The 25,349-nt window shown below is 40.5% G+C and overlaps 1 protein-coding gene across 4 annotated transcripts in view; it reads right to left on the bottom strand.

Moving 5' to 3' along the window:
* TTLL11 (tubulin tyrosine ligase like 11) overlaps window positions 1-25,349 on the bottom strand; it is a 152,383-nt gene that overhangs the window by 79,752 nt on the left and 47,282 nt on the right. For all 4 annotated transcript variants that reach the window (XM_075578980.1, XM_075578978.1, XM_075578979.1 and 1 more), the window contains 2 exons: window positions 21,551-21,646; window positions 18,494-18,612 (listed from right to left, as the gene is read on the bottom strand). In XM_075578980.1, the coding sequence (XP_075435095.1) occupies window positions 18,494-18,612; window positions 21,551-21,646 (215 nt within the window). The remainder of the gene's footprint in view (window positions 1-18,493; window positions 18,613-21,550; window positions 21,647-25,349) is intronic.

The raw sequence follows: 25,349 nt of genomic DNA on the forward strand, positions 1-25,349 counted from the left end.
CGATTCAAGTCAATGGCAGTTACCACATGATCACGCTGCAATACCCAGTATCGTAGATACGTGAATCCCTGCCAATAACGTTTACGAAAATCTGATACAACCAATTATTTTCTCTAGATATTCACCGTGTCCAAGCACTTGGTTGTTGTGAAGTGTTTAGCGTGAAAGAGAACCTTATCCATACTTTATCCAATTGAGTAATTTATTAATTGAGATTTACAGTACATTAACATATTGATATCATAATAACATTTTTGCTGTCAGGAGATGTTACCATATGCAAAGTCAATGTATCTCCCCGAGTTTATTATTCTTTACGTCTAAAGCGTCAACATATTCCGTCGCGCGGTACAATGGGGGTACAGATATTTGATAATTACATAAACAGAGTTGCATACAAATAAGGACAAACATGCACATACAGAAGGTGACCAGGTCCCTGCTCGTGAGAGCTTACACTCTAGAGCAGCGGTGCGCAAACTGGGGGGTGCGAGATTGTCTGCGGGGGGGGGGGGGTACGGGGTTTAAAGAGGCCCCGCACGCTTCCCGAAGGCACTTAAATTAAGTGCCGGGGAAGCGGCGAAAGCCTCTGCAAACTGCACTTACCTTGCTTCTGGAGATGCGTCGCCATGGCAACGTGACGCCGAAGCCAAGGTAAGAGGGGGGGGGGCGTGGAGAGAGGGGAGCAGCTGGCAGGGGGCGCAAGGAAAAAAAGATTGTGCTCCCCTGCTCTAGAGGGAATGAGGGACAATGTTGGAACAAAAGGTAAAGTGGCCGCTCACTGTGGGATGGAGAATACCTCAGGTTGGAATATGGTCCAGCCCAACAGCTGATCCCATTAAGAGTGAGGATGTTAGGGGGTGTTGCATAGCCTGGAGATTGGTCAAGCCACACAGCTGTTCCCAATGGAGTTGGATGTTAGAGGTACGGCAAATAGTCTTCCTTGAAAAGGAGAGTTTTCAGGGAGTTTTTAAAAGGCCTGAAAGCTGGGGGAGAGTCTGATGGTGCGTGGTGGGGGATTCCAGAGAGAGGGGGCAGCATGGAAGACATTTTGCAGAGTGAGAGGAGGTAATAAGGCAGGAGGAAAGGCAGATGTCGTGGGCAGAACGTAGGGGGCGTTTAGGGATTGATGTTGAAGTTCTCCCATCACATTATAAACGAATAGTGATTTTTGTTTCTGTTGCATTTACTTGTTTGCTTACCATGTGATGGCGACGCTGAGAACATTCTACTTCAAGACTGACCTGGGCCAAGTTTTCGAATATGAAACATTACAAATCGCAATACTAAACCCTACAAATAATTAAGCAGAACACTTAATAACCAGGGATAAGGAACACCTAATACAACACAGAGGTTATTCCACAAGTATGAGGATTAATACATAGAGGTCTAGGGTGTAAATTCTATATACTCCAAAGCTGCCATCAAGCCATTTTCGTCCGAAAATTCCCTTTGACATCAATGGGGATTTTCATCTGATAATGGCCCGAACTGACACTTTGGAGTATACAGAATGTATCCCTATTTATGCGCATTTGCTTATAAAGAAAATTAAACATTGCCATCACATATTCACGATATTATGACACAGCGAGAATGGGTGATTTTTTTTTTCCAATGAAAACTTCAATACTGTAGTTCCCTAAAATGTAAAAACTGCTGACCTGTAGCAGCAAAATTGCTGTAAATTGTTAAATATTCGCAGATTGGTCATACGCTATTATATGCTGTACCCTTGTAAGGTTTAGGGGAAATAAATTCACAAGGAAGTGATGGTCGATTAATTCATGAGGTAAAATTGTGATCTCGCATAGCTTGGATTCTTTTAACCTAACCATGATAAAATCAAAGATTTTTTTGTTTTTCTGGAACAAATCGCCTTTCTTAGGGGCCTCTCAATTAAGAAATATGTGTCAATCAACTGTTTTCTTCACCCTCATCAGAGAACCCATAAAGATAAGGGGAGGTGGGACTCTGGCTAAGGGCAGTGGGGGAAATGGGGGCTTTGCCTGTGTAAACTCTTGCTGAACACAGTGACATCAGACAAAAGGGAGCAGCCAGTGGGAATCAAACCCCTCCCAAGTTTCACGCCATCATGTTTATAAGTCAACTTTAAAATAATGATACCGTCCCCCAGATATAACCCCTTAAACCAGGTGTTCTCAACTCTTAATGCCCCCAACAGGTCAGCCTTTCAGGATATCCCTGCTTCAGCACAGGAGGCTCAATCAGTCAAAGTCTGAGCCACTGGTTGAGCCACCTATGCTGAAGCAGGGATATCCTGAAAACCTGACCTGTTGGTGGCCCTTGAGGACTGGAGTTGGCCACTCCCGATATAAACATTTCCAACATAAAAAAAAAAAAAACACGCTTGAGGAGACATTCAACAAATAATTACAGATTTGAAGTACACGCATGCGGCCCTTGAGCCTTTTTGAAGATTTCTTACATACAGTTTGAAAGGACACCGTCCCAGACACACGCAGGCAGCAAAGCACGGTTTGCCAAACAACAGATCACGATTCTATGGATCGGGTTTCTCATTGATGTTCGCGGTTCAAGGTCTCTGGAAGAACGCCGATGAAAATAGCCCGGAAATGATCGACAAACATTTCGCAGGATCAGCTGAGCAATGTGTTCGTGCGGCGAGCCGTTGTATTGGAACTTAAAGGCCACTGTGTTTTATTATAGCTCCTGCCTGAGAGTGACGTCTATTGGGAGGAGGAGAAAGAGATTCTTCTGCAGAGACTTCTTCCCCATACCGCTGGGGGCTGCAAGAGATGGAGGCGCTGCACCTGGGAATACTATTCGGGCAAGACCCCAGAAGCCTGTCCTGTCATTCCCCTATACCACCATGCGGAAGACCCAGGGTCCCCTGTTACCAGAAGGTTTGCACCACACTAAACCATGTAACCAGAGCGAGTTTCCCAGAGATAGGCCCTATGTGAGACTGGGTGGGGGAAACAGGGTTACATACAGTTCTGAAGAGAAGACGGACTAACGCACACACTCTCTCTCCCCGCTCTATCCCCCCCCCCAGGTCATCCCTAGGGTATATGCCGTCCTTAGGCAAGCACTAATAAGGATGTCCCTCCCATCCCCCCAGAAAAAAAATGTCCCTGAATTTTTTTTAAAAGCCCCCCTACAAATCCTCCCCATCTAGGTAGGAAGAAAAGGGGCTTGAGAACTGGAGTTGGATCCCTGCCTTAAACATTTTATGGCCATTCGTCATCTTTAGTCCTAATAGGAATTGCCTCTTTAAAGAAGACTGCCACAGATGTTGAAATTAAAATGATAACTCCAAAAGATAAATGGTCTACCCGTAAAGGCAAGTTATTTTCATGAAAAAACAATTTGTTTTGTTTTCTGCAGACTAATTAGCAAATATTAAACAGGGACTCAAATATTTCCATTCTGCACAACGGGGAAGCAAATCATTAATGCTGGGAGGAAAATGCATGATAATCGCAAACGATCTTCAAAAAGACATTTGAAATGAATAAACCCGCAATGAGATACATGGCTTCCAATTAAGAACCACTGGAATGATGTTCAACTAATATCTGATAGCAGAGTATGCTCAATTTACAGCTCGAATTTAAATCTCAGCCAGGCTAAGAGACTGTGGTGCCAGTTCGACTTTTTTTCTCCCTCCCAAACAGGAATAAATTGCCTATAATTAAGAAATCATTACTAGTTAAACTTTTTAATCTAGATTATCCTAGTGTTATTTCAAGGAAGACATGGATTAACACCGACGTGAAAATTGTTTTACAGATATCCTACTTCTTACAACTGGGTTTTACAGTAATCTAGGTAGTGTATAACCTGCCTTAATTATATTTTTAATTAAAGTGCTGTTAACATGGGCAAAACGGATTCCCTTCAGTCTTTCTCAGCTTCTTTACACGGTCCAATAAATTGGGAACATTTTCGGAGATCTTCTCCACCTTGAAGGGGATAACATGGAAACGGACTAATGCCGTCTCATGTAAGGTGAATGCAAACAGAGTCAAGCATGTGGCGTAACTGTGTATCTAACCGCAAGCGCCATCTACTAGAACCGATACATTGCACACAGGCCTAATGTCTATTTATGTAATGAGACTCGATTAACCCTACTGTAAACATTTCTTCATCTTGCTTAGGTGCTGAGGCCATAAATTAGACATTTACTAGGTTGCTCATAGGATCTTATTTATAGATCGAGTGTATAGTTGCAGCACTTTAAAGCGCAATCTCAGTGCTGGACAGTTGAATTTCTTAAGTGCCTCTGAATTGCATAGTTACATAGTTACATAGTTACATAGTTACATAACAGATGAGGTTGAACAATACTTCCATCAAGTTCAACCTACTGTATGCTAAATTTAGACAACAGATTCTTGATCCTATATTTGTACTTACAGTATATGTTTGTTAATCAAGTGTTTTCTTTCCCCTTATTCCACCCTGACCTTTTAAGAGAGCCAATACAGTTAAGGGGTGGGGCGATCTGGCTGTGCACGTGCTTGCTGATCACACAGTGACATCACACACAAGGGAGCAGCCAGAGGAAATCAAACCTCTCACAAGTCTCACTTATAAGCTTAACATTATTTTAATTGTTTTAAGTGTCAGATTTGAATAAAAAAAGAAAAATGATCACATACCCAGATCAGACCCCTTAAACAGGTCAGTGAAATTGGATCACGTTGGTCCTAGGAGGTATTGCCTGTGACAGGGTCTCTTCCCTGTCTAAAGGCTTTGATGTAAAACCCTATCATCATTAGCCACCGAGTCCAGCAGGGAACTGGTTGACCAGCCTGCAGACCTCTAGTCCAGGGAGACACCCTGCACTGCTGAAGAGATCACGCGGGGACTACTTATCTCTAATCCAGGAAAGTACTGGACCCCGGACCGCTGTGGAGAGAAACTTGCACTGGGACTCCTCTCCCCCCCCACGCCCCCCCTCCTATCCCCCTGCCCCTCCTAGCCAGATTGGAGGAAGCTGGGGCCCAAAGGTAACTGACCACCACCTCGAAGTATTGTAATTTATCATTGGGAAGGAGTCTAGCTCCCCAACCATCAGATGGGGAATAAAGACTGAAGCTATTCACAGTTCCCTATAGGAGTTAGGTCTGTGTATTCTGCTGTTCCCTTTTTGCTGAAACCTAAGCTGTGTTTTTGTTGTGTAAACCCACCGGCTAATAAAAAGCCTATTTTGATTTCCCCCTAAACTACGACTCCACTTTTAAACCTCTGCACACATCTCCTACATTGCCCCTTTAACATGCTCGTCTCACTTGTATAGTTCAATACCACATTGTGTTTTAACCTTGCATCAATTTTAATAAAAGCCACATTCTCCTGGATTAATTAAGCCCGGATACGGGTTATCACACCGCGATCACTGCAATTGATTGAATAGCAGTGCGATAACCTGTAACAGAGCTTATAGAATCTCCCCCATTGTATTCAAAATGATTTGCATTTCAGCAATATTATTATACTGCTGCTCTGTTTTAAAAAAAATCTTGGTCTTTTGCTTTGCCATATCCAAAAGTAGACTAGAGAAATATGGATATGATGTTTTTAGTAACCTAATCCAGTGGTTTACAACCTTTATAGGAACCCTATAATTATTTTGTGAAATTCTGTGGAACCCCCTCTCTAATAGCGCGCCTGAGATCAGATGCATTGTAAGGACCCCCAACCCTCCCTATTTGCGCGTCTGAGATCAGATGCATTGTAAGGACCCCCAACCCTCTCTAATAGCGCGTCTGAGATCAGATGCATTGTACAGAACCCCAATCCTCTCTAATAGCGCATCTGAGATCAGATAAATTGTAAAGAACCCCAACTCTCTCTAATAGCGCATCTGAGATCAGATAAATTGTAAAGAACCCCAAGCCTCTCTAATAGTGCGTCTGAGATCAGATTCACTGTTAGGGACCCCAACTCTCTCTAATGGCGTGTCTGAGATCAGATGCATTGTAAATTTTTCTGTATTTGGTACAATTTTCAAATGACCTGGAAATTGCAGGAAACCCTTTAGGGAGATGCCCGGGGAACCAAAGGATGCCTAGTTGAAAAACACTGACCTAGCCACTGCACAAGTCATGCATGCAGATAGAAGTGGAAATACATCAGAACCATAAATAATGCAGGTCACATGGACAATACACTGGAAATGTAACAACAGGATGTGTATTCATACATTGAACTGCAGTATTCGCAGCTCAGTACCTAGAAATTAAAATACACACGTATATTTTCTATTACGCTTATGATCTTATTTGGGATCTTGATATCCAGGCAGATAGATGCAGCTAAATCACAAAGAGCAGTAGTTTGGAACTCAAATAGAAAATACTTTGAAATCAAAATAGCTGAAAAAATATTAAGTTAGTTTAACTTTTCCGGGTTTTTTGTTGTTGTTGGAGATAACCAATGCTTTAAATGGAAAGGAGGAAAGAAACCAACAAGAAGAAAGCACATACGTTAGTGCGCAGGATAGAGACATCCAGTGATTTGCACTCATATTCTGTTCATGATACTTTTTACTACATGCTAATATTAACGTCACACTTACTAATGAAACATGACAGTGATACATGAAGCCTCAGGATGCTTAGAGAACCCCAACCTTCATTGAGAGGCAGATAAACAATTCTGGGGTTTTAACTTAAAGATAAAATAGCCTGGAACTCTTGCTTTGTTGGATTTTGCCATATGCTTGAAAGGAACAATGCATTATGCACGGTCATCATTACGGCGCTGAACAAGTGGTGCGCGATGCTCCTACTTTCAACCCAGTTGATGGCAACAGGGCAAGGACTACATTACTGCTAATGGGGAAACGCAGCTCAACTGCAACAAGTAATTGGAGGCATTCACACGTATATGAAAGTAATGCAAAGAATAAATTATATTTAACACTGCAGGAATTAGGAGTATGCATTTGGTTCCTTAAATAAGAGGTGGAAGGCATTTATCCCCGTACTACGGCAGACACTGCTTACGTTCTTGGACACGATTGACCTGGATACACTTCTATAGGTTTAATTTCTTGTACAGAACCGGCAGTGTATGGTGCAATGAACATGGCAGCACAATAAAGGCATAATTACTTCTTGCCTACAGCTTAAGGTCAGACATTTGATCCATGAGTAGAACTAATCTCTTTTTGAGGTTGGTGCTATTTATTGAAATGTACAATCCCGCAGTCGGACTGCTGAATTTCTTAGGGGCTCTGAATAGGGAAGTGTTTGTCAATCAAGTGTTTTCTTTGCCCTTATCACCCCCTGTCCTTATCAAAGAACCAATACAAAAGGTATCAATTACAAGGACGAGACCCCTTAAACATGTCACTGGAATTAGTTAACTTTGGTCCTCATAGGAATTGTCCCTTTAATGCCGAATGGATACACAATGTGGTGAATATTTAAAACAATCTATTAAATTCTCATAAGTGGCAAAACTCTCATACTGCAGCCATATTAATGTCACATCATTAAGCTGCATCTTTTCCTAATAATGAGTTTTTAATCTACAACTTGTCTCTCCCGACTACATCTTCCTGATGCTCTCAGGCCAAATTCATGACGCCTGGTACATTCATCCCACAGTGCTGTAGTTCTCTCCTCGCAGAACATTAAAACGGGAACAAATGTAGAGCAGACGACTTCAGGCATTTGACATGAAGTAAATGCATGAAACTATCATTTTAAAAAAATGTGGTTTTAGTGGCTCACTGCTTGTGGAAATATATATTCAGAGGTTAATTAGACGAGACAAGATGAAATGGAAGAGCAGGTCTGTTCTTTTCTCTTTGAAGAGCGTTTTGTGACACACTGCACCACAGAAGGCCAATCAAATTGGGATATTTTTTCCGCGATCCGTCAATTTTCCCTGCTTGATTTTTTTTTTCTGACCGTGTCAAAATTTGAGCAATCAGTTGCTGGCTGTGGAGCGGTTTCCAGCCTTCATAAATGCTATCAATTTGGTTTCAATTACAATATACAGAAGATCGTTTAAAGAAACCAGGAATATTAATTTCCCTGAGTTTGTCACTGGGAAGGCAGACATGCCTTGTGACTAATGACCTAGAGATAGAACCAGAAGATCACAAAAACAAGAGCGGATCTGTGACTTTAGTCTTAGTGTGGGGAATAAACTCATCAAAACGTGGCATTCATTTGCACTGCATGAACTCGAAAGGGGTTTTGCGGCCTAAAAGTATGCCGACCATTCAAGTTTTACAATGAAGTAGATGTACGTGTTTTAGATAAAAAAATGTATTCTACTGTAACTGATAATTTACCAGTAGAACAGTCATCATTGAAACACTGAATGTAAAAAAAATAAATAAATAGGGAAAACATACCAATAGTACAGGGGTGGCCAACCTGTGTCCCAAGGGTCACATGCGGCCCCTCAGCGCTTCATGTGCGGCCCCTGATGGGAGAAAAAAACAACAAGAATGGGGGCTCCGACTGCAGACAGTGCAGAGACCATAGAGACATGGAAGAGAAGCCAGAGCGCACCCTAGCCAGCTCCTCTCCTGGACCAGCAACCCCTTGTAGGCTCCCAAGCAGCACAGGATACAGTGAGTATACACCCTGTCTGCTGAGAGCTCCATGTGATGCTGGCTGTGGAGACTGGAGAGCAAGGTAGGGACAATCACTCCGATGCCCCCGTTGTCTCTCCTGTCACCCCCTTGTCCCCTCCAAATGCCCCTACCGCCCCCTTGTCCCAACTCCCCACGTCACCCCCTAACCCCATGTGTCACACCCTCTTCCTCCCCCTCTCCATGTTTCACTCCCTTCATAGGTAACGCTCTCTTACCCCCTCTCCATTTGTCACTCCCTCCCCATTTGTCACCCTCTTTTTCCCCGCTCCCCATGTGTCACACACTCTTTCCACTCCCACTTGTACTCTGTGTCAAGTTATACCATGCCGTCAGGTTATGTCCTGTGTCAGTGTGTAGTGCCGTTGGCTACATACTCTGTCAGTGTATAATGCCGTGAAGTTATACTCCGCACTATACACCGACATTGATTTTATTTTACATGATAACTTTTTGGGGCTCGATGACAATTTCTATCTCCTATTGTGTGGTACCACCATGGGGACCAGGTTCGTGTCCAGTTACGCTAATCTTTTCTTGGGCATGTGGGGAAAGGATCACATTTGGCTGATGGGGTGCGAACCTGGTCCTCTGGCAGAGATTCATAGATGACATATTGTTTATGGAAATGAGACCATACCCGTTTGGAAAGATACTTAGTATATCTTAATTCAAATTATTTTTAAGAATATATATCAGATATATCAGAATTCAAACAATTCTGAATTGGCATTCCTGGACTCGACTATATACATTGAAAACCACACAATAAAAACAAAAACGTTTTTCAAACAAGTTGATCTTAAATTCCAGTTGTCGCCATCCTTGATGGCTTTCTAATATTCTGTTCGTACAGTTTAGAAGGGTAAGAAGAAACTGTACCAATAATGACACACAGACAACAGTCTGAGATGTTAAAATAATGCTTTTTAGATAGGAATTGTGATAAACATATGGTTGAATCTGCCTTAGAAAGGAGTAATAAGTTAGAGAGACAAACCCTTATTAATCCCAATAAGAAAGATAGTCGACAAGAACACCATTTTAAATCATCCTTTACTTGTATTACCGAATATAATAGGGAAGCATACAAATTTAAAGAGAGCCTCTAAACATTGATATATCCTCCTCAATGACCCTATACTTGGAACTCCTTGATAAAGCACTGGGAAGGTGTGAAACGTGTAGGAGGGTTCCTGAACCTTCTTTGGGTAATGTTTTTCAATAAATAATTTTATTACAACTGCAACCTTGCTCTCTTGGCAGTACGCTACTATTTTTCTTTCTTTCACTTTTATCTCCTGGATATTACATCTATCTATCTATCTATCTATATATATATATATATATATATATATATATATATATATATATATATATATATATATATATATATATATATATCTAAAACAAAAAGGGACAGCGCGGGCTGCATAGTGTAAAAAGTATAAGGTTTTAATGTCACGAGCTAAATTCAGGTCACTTACAACAATTCAGTAAATATGCGCAAAGTTCTGGTATTTTTCTGTTGTAGGTGACCCGATTTTAGCTCGTGACATTATAACCTTATACTTTTTACACTATGGAGCCCACGCTGTCCCTTTCTGGTTTTTAGAAGTATCGAGGAAGGTGGTTGATCCTGCAGATAACTGTTCGGAAGTGCCGGTGTTTTTATTGTTATTTTTAAAGTTTTATTTTTTTGGCTTTTTCCCATCCTTTCCCTTTTTCCTTTTGTGTCTCTTTCCCTATCCAGTCCTATCCTTCCTTGTCTTATATGTTGTTTGTCTCTTTGTTTTTATGTGGTGTTTGTATCTGGCACATTTTATTAATAGTGGGGTTTTATTAGGCCCTCATCAATTATTGTCATACACTATTGATCCTACATTTACTATTTGGCGCTGCAAGTCTATGTTTTTGTTTTCTATATATACACACACACACACACACACACACACACACACACACACACACACACACACACAACACATAATAACTAATCTAAATATATTTGAATAAATTGTTCGTAATTTTTTGTTAATTGATTGTTTTACTAGGGCTTTTACATTCGGTTCTCTTTTAATTATTATTGATTGTGTCTTAAATATTAGTGTCTTTAGCATCTATTGTTAGGTTCTATGTAGTATTTTAACCAACATGTATAATTTTCATGTATTCTGCGACATTGATTTAGTACTGTCATCAGCACTCCGTATTTCTATTGGTGAATACACTAACGCACCAAAAAGATTTCCACCAATGAAAACATCCCAATCAGGGTATTTAAAGCTTACATCTTAAAATGTCAATCACAATTCCTGACGAAGCAGAAACATACAGTAGGTGAAACGCGTTGAGTTGTGATCAGAGACAGGCTACAGAGAAGCCGAGAGAGCTGCCAATCCAACGGAGCTCCCTGCATCCGAGTAGCATAGCGCCGGAAGTGACGTAGAGATTCCACGAGGGTCGCCGAGATCGATGCTGAGGCGGTGAGATTGCTTGCAACATAGTCTCCATCCATCTTCTCTTCTCTTGTTACTGATAGCTGTTTTTTTGACAGTGTGCACTTTTGAGAAATAACTATATAAAACTCTTTTACCATATTAATCTGCACTATTACATTACTATTTTCTTTCTTCACCCCGGAGATATTCACCGTTCAGTGGGAACTAGTGTCCACATGGTGTCCAGTGCCGCAATGGATGTATGCCTGTTTGGTAATTATACCATGTGCGTGTGAATTTTATATTCAGTTATTCATTGGACCCATTCGGAAGAGACAAAATTGCACTATTTGTGTTTGTATTTATGGTACCTGCACTCAAGTTTCCTGAAGACTTCTAGAATGTAGTGCCGTTAGATTATACTCTGTGATACAGAGTACGAAGCCAGGCAGCACTACACACTGGTGCAGAGCATACCTGACGACGCTATACACCGACACGTCAGGTTATGCTCTGTGTCAGTGTTTATAGGTATTCATTTGAATTTTTTTCTTATTGTGACCCTTTGACAATGAGACAGGTAAATTCTGTCTCCAACTCCCAGTCAGGTTGGCTGCCCCTGCAATAGTAATTTGATGTACATACACCTACATTGAACCCAATAAACACTTCACTGCCATTGGTTCACTTTGGTCCTAGGAGGAACGGGCCCTTTAAGATTCAATTGTACATGAAGGATAATAGGGCTACATTTACAAAGCAGTGCTACGTCGTAAGACATTTTATGGCCCCGCTCAAGTGAAAGAGACAAAAAGGGCCATATTTCCTAAACCAGGGGTGCGCAAACTTTCCCCTCCTTGTCTTCGACGTCAAATGACGCTGAGGGGGTCACGTGATGCTGCGTTGCCGAAGACAAGGTAAGGGACGTTGCAGAGGCCTCACGAGTTCCCCCGGCATTTAATTTAAATGCCTTGGCGAGGAGCCTCTGCAACCGCCGTGCCCCCCCCCCCCCTGAAAATCTTGCGGCCCCCCATTTTGCCCACCCCTGTCCTAAGCGGTGTTCAACCTTCCATGCCAGAAGACATCTTATAGCTTCTTCACTTGAATGGGCTGTAAAGAGGTATACTTCCGAAGCCTCGTCAGAGCAGCACACCTTAGTAAATATGGTCCATAATATTCCAATGGTATCAACTGTTTTGTGCTTTTATAGGTTATCATTGTACGTTTTATATTCCGATTGACTTGTTTCCAACCCACTCAAAGCACGGAGGTGGAGGGCGCCAAAGAAATGCAATCAATGTATCCTAATCCCATTAACAGACAGAATTGCAAACTAGATTTTAGGAAACCAATCTGTGAGGGACCAGAGGCGAAATATTGGTTATGAATACGACATCCTGCGGAGAGGATACCCTGGTACACGGTAATAAAATCATATGAAACCAGATTATCCCTAGACAAGATCTATAATGGCTGAATTTGTGCTCTGTAGAGATGAGAATGGTTCATCTCATCAGAAGATAATCTCATTATATGTGATCTCTCAGCCAAAACTTCTCTAAAGGTTTTCCTAGCCTTGATTGTGTTTCACAAAGGATGTTAGATTTGTCAGCTGCTTGGCTTGTTTGTAACCACAGCAACATGTCATGCTTTGCATCATTTGCCTGTAGAAGTAAAGGTTTAAAAAATGTTAGGTCCAGATGGATTCCTTCATAAATCAGTATAACAATCTTTCACAGCAGACTGACTTCAGATGCCTGCGACAGCGGAAATATACAGCTTTTTTTCTTCTTCTTCCCCCAAGTAAAATTCATTATAAGAAAAGTTGTAATGATATTGTTAAGGTAAAGTTTGTTTCCGCTCATTGGCCAGAGTTAGCCGGCACTCCAATGGGATCTGAAGGTTTATCTTGGAGATTGTTCTGCTTACTTTCTGCTCCGGAATAGACACACATGAATGTCCTTGACTTCACTAAACATGATCATGAACTTATAATAGTATTACCTGTTCCAACACAAACGATCATTAGCATAAAACGGTACAAGGAGACTTTGGGGCTGATTCTATATGCGGTCGATCGTCTGCCCGACATTCCCTATTAAAGTCATTGAATGTTTTAAAGCAACAGACAATCCCTGATCTGCCCCCACCCATTTTTAGTTTATTAGGAGTTGGAAGCAAAAAGATGAACGCTATTAATTCTAGCTCCAGGGACCCCCGTGTCCCGAAATACGTACCGTTAAAAGTAGCGCTAGTACTTCTTGGTATTTAAATCCTCCGCTATACACGGGTTAATAGCCAGCTGCAATTCCTACTGTCCAGTGTAATGTGGGAGATTTATACGAGCATTATATTGACCCTGGAGGTGTCAGAAAGGTGCTGCTTTTACCGATAAGCAACCAGGGCATCCCTGGAACTTACATTAATGTTGTTCAGATCAGGGGGCCCCTGTACTGGTAACCGAAAAAATAATATGACCATGAAAAACTGCTGCTTTGGCCTGGTGTTCCAATTCCGTGATCCAAGCCTGGAATGCCGGGATATAAATATCATAAACAAAGTGGACGGATTTAATATATGTTCCACGTTGAACCTGAATTATATAAGCTGCTTCCCGGCGGGCTCACAGAATGATCCATTAAGCAGATCAGTCATTTGTGGAGAGCACTTTATAATTAATCATTGAGATACTACGGATTCCCAGAATTGGTAGCTTGAATAGCCACTAAGTGAAATGTACGGGTATTTGTCTGCATCAGGTACGGTCTGCTCCAGCACTGTCTGTTAATAGCTCAGTTTCAGCTACAACAGAGATGCTCCTTTAAAACAGCAGCGTGTGCTCCACATTAACATTCTGCAATGAGGAGCAGCTTTATTAAGCAGTATAAATTCATTATAGTTGCAGTGCCACTTTTGGTCTAGCCCATGCTCTCTGTTGAGAAAAGCAGCATGGGAAACACATTGCCCTATATGTCCAATGGCAGACTCAGGAGTGTATACACAGTAAAGTGTATATATATCTCTGGTCACAAAGTTTATATATATATATCTCTGGTCACAAAGATCTTTTACCACCCGGGGTAAAACAAAATCGGTGAGATGTATTACACCTATAAAAACATCTTTAAAGTACTTCAGATCTATATTGTAGCCATATATGCGGTGGAAGCCTTACCCGCAGTAAATACAGAAGCCCAGATGCACGTCCAATATGACAAATGATTTAGTTAATTTCTATATGTTTTTTCTTCTCATAAGTATGGGTCATTTAGTTCAATCTTTTAACCAAAACATATCAACCACGTCTACTTAACCCATCTCAGGGTTCCTACTCTACCCCCCTTTCTCCTCTCCTCTCCAGCTTGTACCCCCTCGCCCCCCGCACGGCTCCGGCGTCAAATGACGGCGTGGGGTCGTGTGACGTCACGTTACCATGGCAACGTGACGTCACATAACCCCACGGCGTCATTTGCCGCCGGTTGCAATGGAGACGCATCATTGCCATGGAGACCCCTTGCTTCAATTCTATGTACAACAAAATAAACAAGATGGGGGGGAGGGGTGGGGGGCGGTTGCATGGATTGCCGCTTTCAGATACACTGCAAAAAAATACATATGTAAGGATTTATTTATTAGAACTGAAATTGGACACATTTATTATGAAGAAAAATATGTTGAGTTTGTTATTGTGCAAAACATTTAAACACTATCTTACTAAACAAGTGGAATGTTTCAGAAAGGTTCTCAACAAGTAGTAGGGAAAGAGCATTTCTAGTTTAGCCCGTATTTAAAATCTGCTTTTCTGCAAAAGCGTTCTCGGAAAATATCTTCAAACATTTCAATTCCATTTAGATAAATAAGTAGGGTTTTGTTTATCATAGAAATATGTTTTTTATTTATTTTTTTTGTATTTATATACGCACAAACGTTTGAATGCTGATTGATTGGTGGGCAAAGTTATCACTTGAAGCAGTGCTTGTGTCCAGCCTGCAATTGAAAATTACTCATTGCTCAGCTGTCAGATCATTTTCTGCTACTTGTATCGAAATCTATAAGTGTATTCAAACCTGGCAACAAACATCGTGCCCGCTGAATGAAAGTGCATAAAAAATGGCTGCATGTGTGTTTCTACTGATTAGCCCTGAACATCTGTTTCTTGGCATTTTGCAAACCACTTTGATTTTGGGATTGGCTTCGGAATACAATTTCTTTGTTTGATGTAGTCCTCTGTAAAACGATTTTCAGTCAATTGCCCCGAGAAGATGCTTGCCTAATGCAGGGAACAAACTGAGGGTTTTGTTTCAGATCATGCAATTACATTCTCCAATCATCTGTCTCGTGATTGATCTTAGAAGTGGTGTAAAAGTACTGATGCTGTTGAAACTATAATATCACTTCTGGTGAGAGTTACATAGTTAATAGTAGATGAGGTTGAAAAAAAGACACACGTCCATCAAGTTCAACCTATGCTATATTTAGACGACAGATACTGTATCCTATATTTGTACTTACAGTATATTGATCCAGAGGAAGGCAAACAAAAAACCCCAGTGACAGATCATTTAATGATGTCTCATAAGGGGAGAAATAAATTCCTTCCTGACTCCAAATATTGGCAATCAGCTTACTCCCTGGATCAAGAACCTTCCCATGTTTACTTATTTGGCATATCCCTGTATACCTTTCCTTTATAAAAAGGTGTCCAACCTTTTTTTGTAGATATCTATTGTATCTGCCATCACATTCTCCATGGGTAATGAATTCCACATTGTAACTGCCCTTATTGTATAGAACCCTTTCCTTTGTTGCTGGTGAAATCTCTAGAACACAATACACTATTTAGAGTTTTTAAGAATGTGTCATTTAAAGAAGCAATCCAAAACGGCAATTTAAAAAAAACATTTTTTACATAGCAGGAGCTGAACCCCAATAATTTAATCTCTGGGGAAACCCTACTTCCAGAGTTACTTCCCTCCGAAGTAGGTCCCGGTAACTGCTCTGGCTGAGCAAGCTGGGCTTTAAAGGTTAAAGTCCCGCGGCACATGGGCTAATAGGAAGCCGCACCGATGATGTCAGGGCCTCCTATTGGCCCGCAGGGCCCGAAATCTTTAAACAGCAGACATAGTGTGAACTCTGGTAGCCGAGGATAGCTGCTACCGTCACCTAATTCGCAGGTAAGTATCTCCAGAAGCAGGGGGTCCCCAGAGCTGAAAATAACGAGGGTTCGGCTCTGGAGACCCCCTGCTTTAATCCTATATAAAAATATATTTTTTAAAAATGCGCAAAACCACCTCCTTTAAAAAAAAGTAAAAAAAATTATACAGAATTCAAACTGCTGGGTTCTATGGAGCCGAACCGCACTTTTTGGGGGTACCGGGGACCCCCGGGTTCTGACTGAGATGCTTACCAGTTTAGTGTTTTACTCAAATCATGTTAATGAACAAAAACAAATCCATATAGAAATGCGACTAAATTGCTTCTTCAAATCATGTGACGGATTCATTTTTGTCCAGCTGCATTTTCATGTTTCTACAGCATTATTTGATTTCCGAGCAACATACTGTATCCGATCATCAATATCATATTATTCTTCTCATGTTTAAACGACAGAAAAGGAGTGGACAAAAATTGATATATTTTTTTTTTAACACCCAATATCAGTCAATGGTCCTTTCAAGGACAGAATCATCAGTCTAATGGTGTCGTTCTCACCCAAGTGATTTCAATGCATGTGGTTATGATGAATTCACATGTTTAGAGCACGGGTGGAAAACTGCAGTCCTCAAGGGCCACCAACAGGCCAGGTATTAGGGATGTCATTTTGACTGAGCCCCCTGTGCTGAAGCAGGGATATCCTGAAAATCTGACCTGTTGGCGGCCCATGGTTTAGAGCAGGGGTGCGTAAACTTTGTGTGCTGCACCCCAACCCCCCCCCCCCCTCTGTCTTGCAGCCCCTGTGCTCGCGCCCCCTTTTCCCCCCCTTATCTAAAATCCGGCATCAAGTGACGCGCGAGTGGCGAACCAGTAAATGGTTTGTATGTTAAGTCACTGATATTCCCATTTGCATTACTTGCCCTCTTACGGAGAGACACAGCTCTATTTAGCAATAACTGGAAGGATGAAGTTGACCGGGACAAAAAAAAAAATCTCCACCACCATGCACCAAATGTAAAGATTTGGAAAACAATAGGACACCAGATGGAGTTTTTAAGAAGATACAGTGAACAGTCACTAGGAAAATGACATGCATAGAAGCTACAGAAGGTTTGATCATCAAGTCATGTAGATTGCATGAAGAAGTCAAGACTTCATTCCTTAACATACTATTAAATACAAACAATCAGATAAATCTATAGTGTAAGAATCGGAGTAGTACAGATTCACAGACAATTCTACAAATCTGTGATTGATTTTAAGATTTGGGCTAATGTTACCATAAATTAGGTAAGTGAAGAAGCCTGCTACATTACTAAGGGAAGATTATGCACTGAAAATGCATATGCAAATGAAATCTTACCGTAATTTGTAATTTGATACATATATTTTGAGATAGGAACAGTCTTATAAAGACTTTTTTTTTGTAGTTATTGCCAAGATGCACAGCATGTGTTTGGTAAAAAGACCATAAAACTCAACTGATTGCAGAGGCGGTCACTTTACATGCTACTGCATTAGCCCAAACAATATGCTGTTATATTTAAATTGTATTAATCGGGTATTCAACATGACACAATGTGTCAAAATTAATTTCAAACAAACTATGTGTCATTTGTATGACGTAACAAAGGTCCCCATGTTACTGCCCTCCAAATGCACTGGGGGGGGGGTGAAGACAGAACCTAAATTGAATCTCATTTTAAACATTTATATGCAACCTTTTATGTCAGCCCACAAAGGAGTCCATATCACCACCAAGAGCAATAGAGTCACTACATTCCTCTGTATGCCTCAATAAAACCTAATCACGTTATCCATGTCTAGGATCAAAGGTGGTGATTATGTCACAACCAGAAGAAGAAAAAAACCAACAGGTCCGATTTAGAACAGCTGCTCAAATGCAGCATAATAGATGGGCAAATATTTCACATGTACAGCTCTATGAATGTAGCAAGTGGTATATAATGGAATACATTTATTCTTAAAGCTACCAAATGTCCCAGTTTATTTGGGACAATCGTGGGACAACGTTGCGGATACTATATTTTCTTTTTTTTTTTAAGTATCACAGATTACATTTTTAGATCAGCCTCCCCCCCACTCCCTCATGCTTTCTTCAATGTGTGCGTGGCCGAAATAAACTTGTTCCTGTACAGCCCTCAAGAAATTTGGTAGCTTGAATTATTGTGCAAATTGTGCCATGGCCAATAACAAGAGTTTAGAGACTGAGAAAGGTGAAAGGAAGAGAGGTAAAAGGAAAAGAGATGAAAGAAACGCTCACTGATTAGGGCTGTTCTTCTTCCTCGCTGGATCCATGAGACGGAGGGTATCTCGGATTACAGCCGTTTTCACTTCTTCATCAACAAGGCTTGGGACGTTTTCGTATACTCCTGGGACGAGCTTTAATATGCACCAGAAAACAGAATTACAATGTCATACAGAAAATATTTCAATTCGCTGTTGATATTGTGTGAAACCTTAGAAATTAACATACTTCATTAGCAACAATTTATTAACACCAGATTCTCTGCCTACTACTGCTATTTAAACAGAACAGACGTAAGAGCTATTTTCTAGCTAGATTTCTGTCATTAACATAACACTTTTAATAAGCATGTTAAGAAACAACTAGAAAAAAGTCTAAATTTGGAATTACCTGGATTACTATGCCAACAATGTAAACAATGTAACCACAACTGGATGAAAATTGGTATATACCGGGCTTTTTTGGACAGCACTTGTTTTGGTTGTTTATTTATAATATATTAAATATGAAATATTTATAGTGTGTGTGCGTATATATATATAATTTATTATTTTATTTTATTGGTGCCTGAGGCACAGGGACTAGCCCAAGCTCAAAAACTCAGTGTCATTGTCTTTACCCACTCAACCACTCCTCCTGCCTATATGAACTTTCAAGACCCTCTTCTTTAGACATGTCCAACAAAGACGAACGAAGCAGATATTCAAGTCGTGAAGGTAAACACTGCAGAAGTTGTCAGGTTCTTTTGTGACCAATGTAGTTAGAACAACAATAATTTATACCACAAATGCATGCATGGGTGCAACTATTGGGAGGGGGGGGCGGTTGCCCCCTAACTTTTAGGGAACCTCCAATGTCCCACCCAACTTCTCTAACTAGGCTGCAGGAGCTGGGGGTCCTTCAGTCAGAGGTGAATAACTCTGTCTTAATTCTCCTCTGTGTCTCTGTGCTGCCAGTGGTATAACACATTTTCTTCAACGTACGGGAGCACGGTATCAGCCCAACATATCTCCCCTATGTTGAAGATTATCTGCAAGTAGAAGAACTAAAGAAAGAGTTCTAGGAGGGTTTGAGCCGCAGTATCATTGTATTGTTTATGCACATTTATATTCTATCACATTAGCATATGCACTAATAACATTGCAATTACAAGTTATCACAGCTTATTAAGATTGATTCACTTATACATCCTTAAACATTTTATTAGTCACTTACACTGGGTGTGTTTTTACTTATATATTTTCAAGAGGAGCCCTGAATTTTATAGTGTGTGTTCTGGAGTGGTATGACATATACAGCATCCAAATGCACCCCCCTGTAAGTAGGAAACTAATTGTGAATGCGCACAGTCCTGTCGGAAGCCTCCACGGATCTGCTCTCCAGGGTGCTGAAACCAAGCAGCCAACAGCACCTCTCACAGCTGCAAGTCAGATGGTTTGCAGAATGTTGCTATATCTTGCAGCTATCCAAGGGGGTCATTGGTTTTGTTTTTATTTTAAGATCTTTTATCATTACTTTGAGTAGGGGGGGAAATAGCTAATCTTTTATGTATCTGATTCATAAGCTGCAGGGAGCTTAAACATGCAGACTACACAAATACTACGTCAAACTGGGAAAGGACTCAAATCAGAGTTTACTTTCACAGATCAACATAAAAAAAAGTGTCTGGGATCACAATGCGATTTCTTGCCAACCTCTATTTTTTGTAACTTGTTCCCTTATTCCTCCTTGAATTAGATAACCCAGACCTCAGTACAAAAAAAAAGAAGGTATTATACAGAATTGACCTCAGTCTTTTTGCCACTTATTGCAAATAATTTGCAGGTGTATTTTTGTATTGTCAAGAGGGAACATTCCCGCTATCAATTCTTTGTGTGTGAGACGAAGGCACTTTTCCCCATCTCTTCTCAGCATGAATGTATGCTGATAACGTTGTGTCCTGCACGCACGGCCATATAGGAGCCATAGAAAACAATGTCTTATAGGTACTATAGGCTCCAAACCATCACCTACAAACATTTGTAATCAAGACTCCAGAGTAATGTGTAACATGTCAGTGTGTATCCTAAGCCATGTTTCCCTCATCTTAGCGTGCATCTGTGTTGACGAGTATAAACTGATGTCTATATATACTGTACACGGCACAAGGAGATTCTCAAGCATCTATCCATAGTCACATTTTTGTAACCCGCCAATTTTAGGATACTTACGAACAATGATAAAGAACAGCAGGTTTGGGGACATGTCTCATAAGTGCTGCAAGTGAGCTGTAAAATGAATTCTATCACATATTAGGCTGTAAACTATTTAACAAGTTGCTTGAAAAAGCCCCCAGATAATGTAACTATAACTTGCAAACCAGCCCATTATCCAAAAAATGTACCCCATTCCCCAACCTTGTTTAAAAGGACAACCTTGATTATTGAAATGAACGCCACCAATGTTACTGGATCACCTTCAGCGTCCACTAATATCACTTGTGATGTTTCATCAATATGGGACATTTTAACACCTGTAAACTCAATATGTAAAGGCAGAATGTTTTGAGAACACAAAATATATTGTAATAGGAAACCTACCTTTCTGCACATTTCACCATCATAGGTGGATTTTGCAATAGGACTACAACATGTTATCAATAGATAAAAAGTTCCTTAAACTTAGTCTGACTGATAGCAATTACAATTTAATGTAAATCTGTTTGTCAGTCTTTTCAAAGCAAACTAATTGTATTTTTCTTTTGTTTTCTGTGCCAGTATTACCCCATCCTGAAGCAGACTTCGATAAAAAGGTGTGTGTTTGCATTTGATTTTACATTCCCATGCTGGAAACGCTTACGAGGTTATTCATTTGCAACAGGAACAATCGAGATTAACATAGCTGCTGTTCAGCCAGTAACTCCCCATGCTGTACAGCCAGTAACTCCCCATGCTGTACAGCCAGTAACTCCCCAGGTATCAAGGTCTGCTATTCTGTACTCGCGTGAAAACTTGGGCAAATGTTGTACTAGACATAAGTATACAATATTGCCTTAAGAAGGTAATATCGCTTAAGTCTTAATAGAATTCTCACCTCTTGCTCGTGTTCTATTTTCATGCTGGGATTTGCATTTACTTCAAGTAACACAGGTTTCAAGTTTTTCATGAGGAGGATGTCAAATCCTAAAATCTGTGAGTGAAATCAAAGTAGACAGTAATTCAACGATCCATCCATGAATCCTCAATTCTCATAGCGTGCAAACAAAACATTATTTGTGTGCTTTTATAGTGTGAATCATTGCGTATCTAGATCAGGGGTGGCCAAATCCAGTCCTCAAGGGCCACCAACAGGCCAGGTATTAGGGATATCCTTGCATCAGCACAGGTGAGTCAATCAGTGGCTCAGTTATATAGTTACATTGTAGATGAGGTTGAAAAAAGACATACGTCCGTCAAGTTCAACCTATGCTACATTTAGACAACAGATACTTTATCCTATATATCTATACTTACTTATTGATCCAGAGGAAGGCAAAACAAAAAACCCCAGTGACACATCATCCAATGATATCTCATAAGGGGAAAAATAAATTCCTTCTCGACTCCAAGAATTGGCAATCGGATTACTCCCTGGATCAACACCCTTCCCTTGATTACTTATTAGGTATATCCCTGTATACCTTTCTTCTCATAAAAGATGTCCAACCTTTTTTTTTTAACAAATCCATTGTATCTGACATCACAGTGATTGAGCCACCTGTGCTGAAGCAGGGATATCCTGAAAACATTACCCGTTGATGCCCCTTCAGGACTGGAGTTGGTCACCCCTGATCTAGAGACTGGAAGGGAGTCAGCATTATTAGCGATGAAAGTGTTGGCCCTAGTTCATGCCGTGGATTCAGGGCACAAATACGAAATTATCATCCAAGTGAAAGTGTCGGAGGAGGAGGGGAGGGAGGCCATTTTCAAAACTGGAATGATGGAAGGGGAAGGAAGGAAGGGGGGTGCGGGGGGTCCTAAGCAGAGGGAGGACCATAATCCCACCTCTATAATTGTAGGTGTCACTATTTGGTAAACAAATTCTACCTGTAGTTGGAAATCCATTTTAAAACGAGGGAAAATAAATAAGAAATCCGTGTGCAAGGAGAAAGTGAATGGGTCATAAAATCAGAGTAATTGAAAAAACAAACTGCATTGATTCGTCACCGAGAAAATATCCATATATGTATTAAAATGCATACCCAATAAGAACAGGCTGATTTCATATTATTTTTAAGAAGTATGGCGTTCTGAGCCATATTAGAATACATGTTTGCTTTTAGTTACAAAAATGGCACGAGTCTAATTCTACATGGTCTCTAAAAGTGATATGAATAATACATCTTATGTTATGTCAAATCATCCAGTAAAATCCAAATAAAGTTACTGAAATGGATACAGCTGCGAGATGATGTTGGCCTCTTTCTTTGACTAGAAATTGTGGCTGCCTAGGACCTACCTTACAAAATGTGTGTTCTTCAATATTTAGGGGATGCTCAGCAGGAAACAATTGTTTTACATATGCTATTTCACTGAAGCTACATTTTACCTCGGTAATAGGAAGTGTCTGTGTATTTTTATCACATTGGAAAAACAATAATCTAATCTGCAGGCCACAGTGGATATATGTGGGGTAAAGGTGATCACATCAACAGTACCAACAACCCTCTAAATGTATGCGATATGTAGATGTTATCTCATTGCAGGTGTTTACAGTTTACTGTACATCTATCAGTTAAATGGTCATTCCCTCTTAGTACCAGTTAACAACAGTAATTCCACTGACATGTTTACAGGTTCTCATCGGAGGGATATAGGATACCTGTTGCAGGGTACATGCAACTACACACGTGGGTTTCTTGACAAGGCTGTTTTATTTAGCCTTAAAAGATATACAGCACACAAAACAAAAATAGCTTTCCATCAACAAAAACGAAAATGGCTTTTTCTTCAGAAAACCAAACAAAACAGTTCTCTTTAGCAGACAGTTTATATATAAGGCAGCTACCCTTTTCTATGCAGGGGACAGACAGTTCACAATACAACTACCTTGCTACTCAGACCTTGTTTTCAGGAATCTCTTTACTTCTTACTCCTCTCTCATCAACAGCCAGGCTCCATGTGTCTACAGCCTGGGTTTTAACACACCTTGATTAGGCAGCTGGGATCCAACTAATTGTCCTGAGGTTCCCAGCTGAAGTTAACCTAGTCAGTGCTGCACTGCAGATTAGACATAGGTTTTCCAGGCATATAACTGGTGGCTTTTATTTACCCTGTCACAATACCTTTAACTATAAAATCTGACAAATAAACATGTTTAAAATGTGCAATCCTACATAGTTGGCCAGCAAACCCATTTTTAACAGTAACTGTTTGGCTGATCTTAGTAGGGGCCTCTGAATGTTTGCCAATATTTAGTTTTTTTCCGCCTTATCCCAACCAGTCATTATCAGAGAACCAATAAAGATAAGGGATGGGGAGGGGGTCTCTGGCTGTACAAGCGCTTACTGATCTCACAGTGACATCACACACAAGGAAGCAGCCCGAGGAAATCACACCCTCCCAAGTCTCACTTAAAAAAATTAAATATTTCATGGTATCAGATTTGGATAATAAAAGGTAATAAATATCAGTCCAAAGAGAACCTTTAAGTGTCACTGGAATTAGTTCACTTTGGTCCTAAGAGGGAATGACCCTTAAACTGTTTTTTACAGTTCACTGTAAATCTGAGAATTAAAGTACATAAATTTAGAGGGTTAGAATATTTTCCAAACGGGCTTCACCTCTGATAAGCTCAATTAGAACTAATAAATTGGTGGCATTCTTGATGTGATAACCTTTACCCCTGATATAGTCATTGTAGCCTGCAGATTGCCTTGGGTTAAAATTATATCACATAAATACTTCTTGGAAAAATTAAACAGCATTGCGCCTCAAGCTTCTTTAACAGGCTTCCAGATCCATTAATTGCAAACACTAGTACATCTGCACCTGACCCTTGACCTTGCCATCATTAATGGCTGAATCTTTCTACAAGGACAAAACATGGTCTTTAGTAATAGCAAAATATATCAATTATCTCAGTTAACAGTGGATCTAATCATATCAGCGTCTGTTACATGTAATTGCCATAACTACATATTTGCTCATTTAACGGTCACCCCAGTTAACCTGGTTAGAAAACAAAAAATAGTAGACTTTCACTTGTATGAGTGTTAACCCTGCAGGGACGTGCTAAGCAGTTATAATAATAATAATAAGATATATAATAATAATAAGTTATATGATATTTAAATGCTTAATGTGTGGAGGCAGTACAAATTGTAGCCCAACGTCAAGAGCCACCTGTGCTGAAGCAGGGATATCCCTAAAACCTGACCTGTTGGTGGCCCTTGAGGTCTGGAGTGGGCCACGCCTGCTGTATTCTAATAAAAACGCACAGGAAAAAGGTTGCTAATGTTTTTTTTAATCTTCGACTAAACATTATATTTACTGTAAACTCTCAGGTATTACAAACCGGTTTATGCAGCAGGCAAGAAAAACCTCCTGAATGCCCAACTCCCCCCCCCCCCCCTATTCTAGTACTCTTAACATTTCAGTCTCCAGCTGAATGGAGGAGTGACAGCACAGTGCCAGTTCAACAGAACACTCTGTGCATCCACTTTAACCAGCAGAGCTCAACTAAGAGAGAAGATCACAGAGAGAAGAGAAAAACAGGTGTGCATTAAAAGTCAGCAAGTTAAGACATAGAGAACACAAAGAGATGAGATAAAGGGGATTAAAAGGGGATATTCCTCCTAGGTCCAAAGAGAACTAATTCCTGTGACCTGTGTATGGGGTCTTATCTGGGTAAT

This window comes from Ascaphus truei, chromosome 21, assembly GCF_040206685.1.
Source record: "Ascaphus truei isolate aAscTru1 chromosome 21, aAscTru1.hap1, whole genome shotgun sequence".
In the NCBI taxonomy this organism is placed as follows: Eukaryota; Metazoa; Chordata; class Amphibia; order Anura; family Ascaphidae; genus Ascaphus; species Ascaphus truei.